Raw genomic sequence first — 12,818 nt, 5'->3', positions numbered from 1 at the left:
AAATTCCGAACCATACTACTTCCTAGAAGTTTAGGAAGACTTATTCTGAATCAAAACTGAACAATATTGGAGTGTCATGTTTAGCTTGAAACAAGTTGATTATTCTAGACATGTATAACTGAAAGAGTCTAACAGATTGAAAGAGCCGAGAGTATAATCGTGATAAATAGTAACGCTGTGCTTGTATAACCTAATCAGACCTTGGGTGATTCCTGGAACCCATACATCTCCTTATTATACCTTGATCGAAGCATCGGAGTGCCGCACGTTGAGGTTACACCTTAACGATTGTGCGGGGCCACGCGTAGCAGATATATTTATACACGTGATAATAATAACAATTTTAATGGTCGATCGCCTTGCGTGACGCAATTGATTAAGGAACAGTCCCTGCGCTCAGGCTCTTATAGAAGAGTAAATCTCGAGCAAGCGAGGCGAGGCAAAGCGAACGAGAGAAGAGGATCGCGATCTCTGGAGATCAGATCGTTTCGCAAGCGTTTCGGTATCCCCCCTCCTTGCCCTCTTTTTCTTCGCGATGCCCTTTACCAGTGTCGCAGTTCTCCGCCTGACTCTCAGTTCGCGGTAACTTTATGGTGCCATCGGTCGGGAGAGGCTCGAAAGAACGAAGCCGTGACTGCTGCTGAACGTGGAGGAAACTGTTGTACTATCACTCGGCCGCAATTGCAGCGCCGCGGAAAACCTTTCCAATACTAAAAAACCTAGCTTTCACCTGCGGATTTGAGCCGGGGACACAGATTTTCCATGGAGTGTGCCATGTTCGGCTTTACTAATTCTAGTCCAAGTGATCGAGTGTTCGGACATGCCGTGTAAGCTGAACGCGAAAATGGCAGACTGGAAAATCTGTGCCGCTTGCTTCGACAGGCACAGTATGGCGATTCATGCAGATTGGACCCCATAGGTTTTCCTGATGTGTAAATCATACGGCTGTCAGTAAGGATCTAATTTTGATTTTGGGTCAATTATTACTCTGTGAAGCGTTCAGCGAAATAGGCCCAGAATTTATATGCAACATAAGTTAATCTGCAAATGGGGGAAACTTAAGAAGGAGGATTATACATACTAGATAGCTATTAAAATCAACCCAAATTTTTTGTACTGGTAACACGATCAAATCGATTGTTTATAAGCCTTGAATCAACAAAACAACCAATGATTTACAAACGCGGTATATCGTATTCCGTATCTCCGTATTTTTGATTTTTCTCTTCATTTTCCAGAGCAACGAACAAGTTACCCGTAACATTAGCGAAGAAGCTCGCGTAGCGTTCGGAGTGGAAAGAATCTCCCCTTCGTTCCGAGTCCTGCAGCAGGATGCAGAGAGAGTGCCGCGGTAATATTATCCTTGGGGGAAGACGGCAGGGGGGAGGAAAGGGGGATGGGAAAAAGGGGCGGCATATCTGCGAGCGAAACAGGAACGAGGGGAGCGTGTTTTATACGTACTGTATAGGGGGAAACGGGGGACTGCGAGAAATCCTAACGAGGATACTTGCCGGTTTCGTCGAGGCTTCGCTTGCCCGTCACCAAGTCGCGTCGCGTCGCGGCCTGGCCCCGAAGTCCTGGGCAAGGAACTCGGAGGTCGCGTTCCGTTAACGCGTCGGCAGAAAAATGCGGTACCGCCGGGCCGCAGTGCGGCATGAAGGAGGCTGCTGAACGGCTCTGACCGTAGCTATACAGGCGATGCATGCAGGAATAACCTGTTCCGAGAGAGGATCGGTGGAAATCGCGTCGCGCTATCAAGGCTACACAGAACGCGCATATATTCTCGTTTGCGTAATTCTCCGCGAAACGTCTCGATAACGGCAGCTTCGCCGATGGGGCCATTCACTTCGATATCAAATCAATGATTTCGTGTCAGGTTTACACTAACGTCTCATTTTTACTGATTCGCAGTGATTTCTCACAGCGTTCTGGAGGCAATTTTCCGGATACGAAGCTGAGGCTGGTAGCCAGAGTTAGCAGTCAAATGTGTTAAACTTTTTGGAAATGGAGTAATGCAGTTGAATTTTATCCTCGTAGTATCAAGTATCAAGTTCGAGGTATTTCACAAAATTTTGATTTTCGAACTTCACTACCTCATTTGAATGAATATTAGAACGTTTGTTTGCTGATTCTGGCTGCTAGCTTCAGTACGGTTTCCGGATTGGATAGAATCACAGAAGATCGTTAGAATGACTGAAAATCAATGAAGGTAATATTAATAAATTGAAACCATTTAGAGTTTAGTGCAAGACTTAAAACGCTATTCTCATGATTTCTAACACAACTTTCCGTGCGATTTTATCACCACTGTCATGTCATTTCAGGTGATCATTCGCCAATTAATTTTCGCCAATAACTTCTGGAATTATCTCAATTGATTTCTCGTTGTCCCAGAAACCGTGTCCGTCGCTCAAGTTCCGTTCCGATTCAAAGTATTATTCCCAAAAGTTTCAAGTCCATCAGTTCCTTGACTGAACGATCTGTCCTGCCTGTTCCCAACTCCCGCAAACCCAGCCGCAAAGGTCTCGATAACGGCAGCGGCACTTTGCTGGTTCGCCAAGTTAGCCAGGCAGGCAACCGATCCTCGCCTCGAAGCTCGTAATTCATTCGCAGCCGAGACGGAACCGCTGCTGCCGCGTAATTTTGAGAGAGAAGCTTAAGGAATTCGACCCCCTTGGCTCCTCCGGGACTCAGGGAGCCCCGCCCCGAGATCTTCTCTCGGCCCGCTCTCTGACCGCGCTGCTGAATGTCGAACGACCGGATCGAACGGAGCCGTCCTCCGCACGACGGCTAGAAAGCCGGTTGCCAATTCCAGTCCGGTATCTCCGGGGCAAGTTGAGCCTTAAATCGAGCACGCAACCCGGCACCGTGAACCCCGCCTTCCCCGCCTTCCTGCCCCCGGATGCCGCCCCTCTCTGTTCCACAGCGTCCAGTTCACTCTCCTATCATCTACGGCTAGGTTCGCATCGACAGTTAGGTACACGTATTTTTCGACTTCGACTTCGATAGCTGTGCAAGGTCCTCCTCTTCCTTCTTGCCCTGACCAGATCGAGTGCTGCATGGCTGTGTTCGTTTGTAACCGTACTTACAATGGACACATAGCGCCTCGGGATCTGGAATCCTAGTATTGGACACTTTACATCCCTTTTAGCTGGTTATGCTACGGAGTGTGTAAAGGAAAGACTATTCAGGTGTTAGAGTCTCTCAGAATGGGTTACGAAGTTTTGAATAACGGGTTTGAAATCACCGATACAGGAAGAACTGAACGGCGTGAAATCCAGTGATGGATGCTCGCATCAAACTCGAATTCGCGCAAAAAATTGATACCATCATTATGCATTTCGTGATTACTTAGATTTTATAGAGTGATGATGATGACGAGAGATTACTCGACGAATAAATTTTACTCTGATTACGTGATTTTTCGTGATTCCTTTATGAATTCTAATATTTCATATGAATTCTTAAGATTACAAAGCGATTCCTGTAATCGTAAATTATTTCTCATATCTAACAATGATTACCTTGATGGTTACTGATGCAGAATTATAGTTGAATGTTACAGATTTCAGTGTAATTTCGGAGATTATAAAGGGATTGCGGAATTACTAAACGATTTCGACTAACATTGATACCACGATCGCTTCGGTGAAACACCCCTTGAATTCACGTCGTGATGAAAGTCTTCGGATTATTCTTGACCGATGTACTAGAACAAATTTCCTTCTAACTTTCACCAGTTCGAAATGAAAGTCCGCAATCGATCAAAATTTGATCAAATTATCTTGCTCTGTCGACGAGTTAGTAAGAAATTCAACTTTTTACAGATTCCAATTCTGCAATTATTATAAAATTGTACTATAATATATCACCGCCTGAATAAAGATCATTCAAAGAATATAATTCGACTCGTACGTAAAGTTTCCAGTAAACAGTTTTAAAATCAGTAACTCGATATTCCCGCACTAAAACATTGCAAGTTGATACTTTGCAGTAAATTCATGTATTACAAAAAGCAATATAAACCTCAGATTCTAAAAATGGAAAACCCAGGAAAAATTCGCTTTCCAGGAAAAATGTCTGCGGGTTAAAAAAAATGCCTCATTTCAGTCGTCGATGTTGTAAGAGAGCAAAGATGAAAATCAATTCAAATGGGCAGAAATCGCAAATCTTGATCTATACATACCGCAACAGAAAAATGTATAAGGAAAACGGTCCTTGTGTGGGCCGTTACGATTACATCCTACGCATCGGACGTCGGGAAACAACACGGGATACGGGATACATGTAAATACATACATACATACATACAGGGGAATACCTCGATGGTGTAGATACATAATGCATGAAAGAAGAAGAAGAAGAAGAAGAAGAAGAAGAAGAAGAGGCGGCGCAGGCGGGGGAAACAAATGACTGGTAGGTCAGAGCGACAAGTCTTTCGTTGCGGCGGCGGGACGCGTCGATGTGGCACCAAAAGGCATCTGACGATGAGAGAAGAAGAGGTGCGTCGAATCTCCTCTCCTCGTGACTCATATTATAATAATCTTTGACTCCGCAGGGAAGATGTTTTCAAGACTCGCGCCACGCCATCGCGATATACCTAGCTTGCTTGTACAAGCACAACACGCATGTAAATCTGCGACAGTGTGTGGATGTAGGTAGGTACGTGTACACTGGTAACCCCTCTGCAACCTCCCTCCCCCCCGCCGTCAAAGAGGGAGGCGAGGGTTCCGAGCCAAGCAGCGAGACACGATCTGCCTTTTTCGCACCCAAGGGAGAGCAGAGAAGCGGAACAGGACGGAAAGGCAGCAAGATATGACCGAGAGAGAGGTGAATAGTGAAGAAAACACGAGTGTCGAGTGCGTCACAACTGCAACACAACACGGCTTCGACTGCTTTATACCGAATCATAAACGTCCATTATATGGGATACAAACGGTGGCGAATATACGCGGCATGCAAAATTTCATGCTGATTTCGGCAGTTTTTCTTTGATGTGAGAAAAAGTTTGGTATTGCACGTTCGTTCGCAGAGCAGATTCACTTTCGACAACATCACGTTTTGTAAGAGAGAATTAGGGTGGTTAGTGAGTCGTTGTGATACAGCCGTGCATTGATGATACATAAAATTCATCCTAAAAATGAAAGACAAAAACGGATGGTTAAATTACAACCCCGAAACTGGATAACGAGTTTTTCATCAAAATTAGTTCGAAATGATTAAGAATTTGATAGATTTTTGGAATTTCGTTGCACGATGGTTTATTTCCTTGAGAAGATTATTCTCTAGAATCACGGTAAGAAACTTTATTATTACGTTGGTATCGGTAAATATTCAGGTTTTTTGTTTTTTTTTTTAAATTGCACCGATATTGATTTAGATTCGAAATAAAACCGCTAGTATTAAATTTAACATTGAAAAGAAAATTTCTTTCAGTGAATTCCGGGAAAAATAGTTTACCTAACGAAATAGGCAATCGTTGAGTGAAATCGAATGATATATAAGATCTTTAACTGTTTTAAATCGATATATTCCATGCATATTTCTTTTTCTTCAAATTATTAAGAAAGTTATCGCAACTTACGAATATATAAATATGCCAAATTCTCAAAGATTAACTATCCCTTGCAATGAATTTAACGAAAAGATATTGAATTTCGACTCATCAACGCGTCCCTTAATGAGGTGCCCTAGTCGATTTCGACGTTGTCGTATATACCTCCAAATATCGAGATCGACGTATCTCATAAGCGAAAGGACTTAACGGACCCATTCTACACACAATTGCAAACAAAAAAACTCCAACAGATTTTCATTTCATCCAGAAATAAAGAAATGTCACGAATTCTACGAATTTACCATCGCGATTTCTTTATTCCTGCGTCCAATAAAAATATATTGGAGTGAATTTGAATTGGAGTTAAGCTTTTTGTCGGGTTTAATATCCGTGGCCTTCGAAATCGATTAGGGGATCCCCTAAGATATATGTAGGAATAGAAAAAAAAAAAAAAAAAAAAACGCGTTGGAAATGGGAACTGTAGAATGAAGCTTTACATCTTCAAGAAGCCAAGGGCAAGGGCAATGAGAATCATGTGAAAGAAAAAAATGGTAAGAAAAAATTACGAAAACGATCACCGGAGAATTAAGGCGTGTTACCTGTAAGTGTGGAGTTGTTAATCGTGTTGTTTGCCGTGGAAATGACCGATTGGCTGGTGACTGTGGTGGGACAGCCAATTGTGGATGCAGACGTTGTTGAAGAGTTATTTGGCGATAGGGCAGCCGTTGCCGCCTGCGCCTGCGCCTGCACCTGCGCCTGTTGTTGGAGATTATAATTCCACGCGAGCAGCATCAGCTTCAGCTTGTCCGCGTCTTTCATGAGCGCGCCTGCCGAAATTAAAAGTGCCGATTGGTTTTCAGGGTGTTCATCAACAACAAAAGTTTACAATTTATTATAGAACTGCGAGTTACTGGATTAATAAATTCTTCACACACCGAGAAGTCCTTGCTCGTACGATAATTGAATAACACTAAATTTGCAACGTGGTCTGTCTCTAGGGTTGAACCGAGTCTTGCCAAATATCGAGTCTTCCAATTTTTCTCTACTGATTCAATATCTTCCCTGCAAACTTTCGCTCGAAACGATTAACCGCTTTTTTCGGTAATTAACAATGAAAAGAATGAAAACAAGCTTAACCCTCTGTGTGTAAACTGGGTCTTGAAGACGGAGTCGAAATTTCAAACTCATATTTCCCGCTATCAAATTTCATTTTCATTAACAACAGTTTTATAGTAACATATGGTAAAAATTTCGCGAAGTAATTAACATTTTTTCAGATTTTCTGAAACCCTAGAAAACTTTGAAAACCCGACTGTTTCTTAAGGGGGGGGGGGGGGGGGGGGGGGGGACTAGAGTGAAATTTTTATAATATCGTGTTTTTGATTTTTGAAACGACTGAAAAAAATGTGATTGAAAATTCCTCCCAACAGAATTTAGATTATGGTAGTGTGTGTCCTGAAAAAAATTTCGATTTCCTGCGATGAAAGTGTATGCGCAAGGAACTTTTGGTAGAAAATTTCCAGCGTACCTACCGTTCCCAAAAGCTCCTTCCGCGCACATTTTCATCGCAGGAAATTGAAAATGTTTTTCAGGACACACACTACCAAAAGCTAAATTTTGTTGGAAGGAATTTTTGATCACTTCCTTTTTAGTCATTTGAAAAACAAAAAACTCGATATCACAAAAATTTCACCGAAGTCCCCCCTTAAAAGAATCAGTGTACAAACCGCGTTTTGAAAAATATAGTGTACACATGGAGGGTTAATAATGGTAAGGCCTGATGCCGTTAATTCTGAAGGCGGAAATCCGCAAACAACGGAATGAAGAGATAAATAACGGCGCTGAACTTTCAAATGATCGGAATTCTAAAAAATCAAAAAATAGATCATTAAAAAATTGAAAAACTGACCAAATCTAAATTCTATAATCTACGCACAAATTATCACTCAACGAATTTCACCTACGCGTGAAACACGTCTTGTTAGAGCATATTTTTAGGGTTCGTACGAGTAAAGACTTCAAGTTATATATTGCAAGAGATACGTAGTATCCATATGTCAACTTAAACTATTAATTAGTTTCAGCTTTTTTATAGAAATATAATTTGGGTGCAGGCAAGCTCATTGAAATTCAGGGATATATTTGTAATCTGCTAGCCGGGTTATAGATAAGATATATTCTCGATTTACGTTACCGTGCGATGATTTATCGTGTTACTAAATACGTAAAAGTATAACTACGTTCATTTTCACTAACCAATTTCTGTATTACAAACTGCCGGGTGTGAATTAATTCGTGAAATAATTGTAACTGTAACGATATAAAGCAATTAACGACAGCCCCTGATCTTTAGTTATAAATATATGTACAATGGCAATACATATATGCAATTAATCACGCGCGCATATAATTTCTATACGTATTTGCAAGAAGTTGGATCGAATTTCAGGCTAAAAGTAAACGGTCTGTAGACAGGCATCTGGCTCTTTAATTGTGAATTGGGAAGTGAGGTGGAAGAAAGTAATTTTATTTCGCGGATTGAAAAGTGTTTTTTCAGTTATGTAAAATATAAATCTTGACAATTAATTACAGAGCTGGAACAGTGCATTTGCAGATGGTATATCATTTAACCTAATCGAAGCTAACCTAATGTATTAATATTGTAAAAGTAAGGTGTGTGATGAATGGGTCATACTAATGATTATTATGAGCAAATAATATATTCAGCGTAGAAAATGAGAAACAGATTTTAAATGATAAATTTGACTCAATGCATGAGCCAATTAAACGCAGGGTCTGACAATGAGGTGATTAGTATGGTATGGACCATCCACCTTGAGAAGAGATGCTTTTCGAAAGGTTTGTAAGCTTCAAGAAGGCCAAGAGTTTTCCGTTACAATATCATGGTTACAACAGTCAATTCCGCAAAAAGAGTTGAAAAAAATTAATTAACTCAAATTCGAATAAACGTAGTGGGACAGTTTCGAGGCTGAAGAGCCATTCCAAAGCCGTTGATCACGTATACAAGAATTCAAAATGTCGGAATTCCGACTTAGATTATTGTAACAGACAGTGTAATACCACAATTGCCAACAGAAATTTGTACTCACTCGAGTAATGGTCATCCTCGGAGATGTCTGATGGTTCTGGGGTGGAAATATTCTCCTGTAACCAGAAAGAGTAAATCTTTGATTATCGATCGCAGACGAAGATTCGTGGTTGAACAAATAACATCGAGAAAAGAGGAAATGAAAATAAAAACAAACGTAAATTCACATCGAAATCCTAAATCAAAAACTGCACTGTTAAACTTGACAAGTCAACAGATCCAAAGTGAAGTCCCTTTACATTTCTGCAAAAACTGAACTTAGGTAAATCCGAAGAAAATCATCGCGCCGCATCGACGTAACCAAAATTCAATATGGCGACCAGTCAGCACCTGCAATCGGGTCCGTTCCCCGTAATCAGGCCCCGTAATCATGTCACGTAAATGGTTTACACATACCAGGGTGGGGAATTGGACCTTTGACCCTTGTAAGACACGGTGAAACGAACAGAGCCTCGGATGGCCAGCAGGTAACGGGTGTCCGGTTAAAAGGCATGGCAAGTAGTAGAACCTGCAGACTGTTTCGTAACGCGCCCAAGTTGTGCGGTCGAACTGCAGGCGGACGGGGCGCAGTCTTTGTATCTGTGTCAGTTCTCGTGTTGCAACTTCAGAAGGTCGACTGGTACGACATGGACACACGTACTACAGACACACGTGCGAAACACAAACGGACGCGAGTATTTCACACGCGATTACTTCTGCTACATCCATATACGACCTCATCCCGAACCGCGTCTCACGCACATCCATGTATAAGTATTTCCAAGTAGCACTTTGTTTACTTGATCTGAAATTTTTCCTTTGGAATCAAGATTCATGCGAGATTCGACAGTGAAGAAGACGGCTGAATCAGGGGCTGAATAGCCGCAGGTGGTTGGAAATTTTTTACGATTCTTGACTCTCAAGATCCAATCGTGCCGTCGATGTTATGTACTAAGATATCAGGGATATTGAGTGTAAGCTGGCGGCGCATATTATCGTTGTAAGAAGAACCCACGAGATGGACGGGGAAATTTGTTTAATAACCGGTAAGGAATTTATTGAGTGAATTCTTGCTTGTACGTTCAACAGATTTTCTCCGCCGCGCCGCACAAGGTTCAGCTTTTAACAGCGAAGTCTGTAGTGAACAAATAGAAGTAGCCATAGCGAATATTAGTTTATTTAAAAAATTACGTGTTCTTATTTCCTCCCTTTATTCACTCTTGACTTCTTTCGTTTTGCACAATTATTTTACTGAGAATTTCGAATTTATATATCACGTTACGCCGTATCCTCGTTATATGTAACTACCTCATACCAACAAAGTAATTATGCTAATGGCGATACCCAGAGAAAGGTCCTCTAATTAGCCTAATGGAATCCGAAACGTCGGTGCTGCGTTGTCCCATGTCTTAAACTTTTCGTATGCTAACGACTGTCAATATGTACCTATTAACGATGTGTGGCGGTGCAACGAGGATACGTTAAAGTCCATCGCTATCCTAAGGATTTGCTGGCTTGTACTGCCATTGCTGGTTTCCAATATAATATAAAGGAAAACGGAGCAAGTCATTGGTAAAATGTAATTTTTTGCATGATCCGGTTTGTAGGTTAGAATATCGCCCTATTAAATCGGATTAGAGCCAAACTACGTTAAAACGATTTCCAATGAGCATTAGATCAACGATCCATATATTCACTAAAATCAAGTAAAATTGGGTGAATTTCATTCGCCTATGCTCACTGCTAGTGAATGCAATAAAAAAGATAGAGAAATATAGAAATACAGGTATGAACGTCCTGCAGAATATAAAAATTTTAAATCATTACCCTTCTTCAATTTGATATTCAACAAATTGGATTTTCGAATCTTTGAACTTGCGATTAATATTTTGATTCATCAGTTATCTGGTTATTCCGCTTTCTGACTTCCACTTTGATTCGAAACCTCGAGTGACATGAAGAGGAATGATTAGTAGTTACCACTCGTTTACCCGCCGCCCCATTTTCACCCCCAACCGTCTCTACGTTCCTACATATGCAGCATAAAACGGAAGCCGCAGCACTACGCATTACATGTCAAATACCTAATCTGAACAAAACAACGTCGCGCTCTAAGCGCGGCACTCTTTGGACTCGGGGACTCAACTGACGTCATCATATCCAGGCACATGTGCAAGCGGCGACCTGGCCAGCGTGATAAGAATTCAAGCGCGTGTAACGAGCTGAACACCCGATGCTCTCACCTACGCAGAGACAGCAGCAGCAGCAGTAGCAGCAGCAGCCCCACGTCCGCCGGAAGTCCCATGATAAGCGAGAATCTCTCGGTACACGCGCGCAGCTCCCCCCCTCCTGGAATATACACCTACAAATCACGACACAATCGGACGCTGCTTGTCATCCTTTGCTCGATTACGACGCATCCTTTGCTTATTGGTCAAAGCAATGGGGTGTGTGTGAGTGTGTTGTGAAAGGAACCATGGCATGAGAAAGTAAGAGGTGGAGGGTTGAGGATCCAAGGAAAGAATCTCGCAAGTTTGGTTCACACCGTGCTGTACTTCTCAACGAAGGTTGTCGCCTTTTACTTTCACCACGTTTATATGCTTCCACAAAGTTTTGGATCGCTGATTGGTTAAGAAAAAGTTCTATGATTGGCCAAACGGCAATAAGACCCTTATAAATGTTTGTACAAAGAATCGTAAGAAATGTACAGGGGTCTATACAAATTCCTAGTTACAGTTTGACGCTTTTTATTCTAAAGCAGAAAATAGATCCAAGCAAAGGACACCTGGTATATAACACCGAAGAGGGTAAAGTTACACTCAGAAGCAGAAGATTTCAAGCTTTGTTGAATCGCACGAGTCACTTTTTTAGATCCTTGATACTAACACGAATATGATTACAGAAATCTGTCATCGAATGATTCTAATAAAGTGAAATATTTTCGTCACAGGCCATGTTAACTGTGGAAATGTATTCGATGACATTATTTCTCCAAACCCGCTGCGCATGTAGTCTTAGATGCGACCAAAGTAAAATCCTTCTGTAGGCTGACGATAAAGTGACTGTACGAGTGTACTTTCCGATATTGACAAGTCGCGTAGTTTCGCCATCACTGCACGGAGATTAGCCATGATCAAATACAGGCCACACTCACCAGTCTGCAGACCCTTGATAGCCGTTGCACAGAAAAATATTTGAGAAGGTCGGTTCGAGTGGTCAGTGTAAATAAATTCTATGGGGACGGAATGTATGAATAAGGTTTTAGCTGTGGATTCCACACCCTGATACGAAACTACAAAATTCAAATTCAACACACTGCAAAAAAATGTTACAATTCTACTCAAAATTCGAACTTGTTTACACAGTTTCAAACCAGATTTATTGTCACTGTTGCTTTTTTACTAGTTAACAGAAAATGAGGACTATTTTCAGGGTACATCAAGTTGCTTCAGGCAAAAAACCATGTGTACGAAATTTTGCCATTGATCTCTAAGTTCTACTTCTAAACAAGTAGTTCATTCTGATTACTTGTAGCCGTGATTTCACCACTTGTTGCTATTTAACTCTAACCAATCATAAATTAATCGAACTTAAGTTTACGGTCAGACTTAATCGATAAAAGTTTATGTTTATATACATAAAAGAACAACTGTCCTGGTATTGATACTGACCAATGTTGCATCCGATACTACACAGAGTAGATCCCACTAGAAAATTCGACTTATGTTAAGTTCATCAGCATATGTTTTCAGCAGTGAGCTATGCTTCAGGAATGTGCAAAAACATACCAATTACTGTTAAGGTCGAGTAAGGTAAGTAAGTAAGTAACGCAACGAACGATGCAAGTTATCATGAAGGTGCGACATGAAAAGCGATGCGGCCAAAGCAGCGTAGCTCCACGCAGGTTACAGAGGAGCTCGATGGTTAAGGGAGGTGGGAGAACGCGAGGAGGAGCCGCAGGGGAGAAACGGAGAACATTTGTTTAGTTGGCAGCAATTAAGCCACTTGGCGGCAATTGTTTGTCGCTCAGCAAAGAATTCCGCTCCCACCGCGCGCGGCGTCGCGTCGCGTCTCGTCATGTCGTGTAGCGGCGTTACGAGTACACCGTAACTCTTCGACCAGAGTACGACGAGAGAAAGAGAGAGAAAGAGATAATGAAGAAGAAGAAGAAGA

General features: G+C 41.6%; 1 protein-coding gene across 2 annotated transcripts in view; it reads right to left on the bottom strand.

The window, feature by feature from the left end:
- LOC124406902 (nucleolar protein 4-like) overlaps positions 1 to 12,818 on the bottom strand; it is a 59,779-nt gene that overhangs the window by 9,901 nt on the left and 37,060 nt on the right. For both annotated transcript variants that reach the window (XM_046882574.1, XM_046882575.1), the window contains exons 2-3: positions 8,668 to 8,722; positions 6,157 to 6,384 (exon numbers count right to left, since the gene is read on the bottom strand). In XM_046882574.1, the coding sequence (XP_046738530.1) occupies positions 6,157 to 6,384; positions 8,668 to 8,722 (283 nt within the window). The remainder of the gene's footprint in view (positions 1 to 6,156; positions 6,385 to 8,667; positions 8,723 to 12,818) is intronic.

Source organism: Diprion similis, chromosome 6 (genome assembly GCF_021155765.1).
Source record: "Diprion similis isolate iyDipSimi1 chromosome 6, iyDipSimi1.1, whole genome shotgun sequence".
Lineage (NCBI taxonomy): Eukaryota > Metazoa > Arthropoda > Insecta > Hymenoptera > Diprionidae > Diprion > Diprion similis.
The sequence above is the reverse complement of the archived record's forward strand: the minus strand, read 5'-3'. Positions and strand labels throughout refer to the sequence as shown.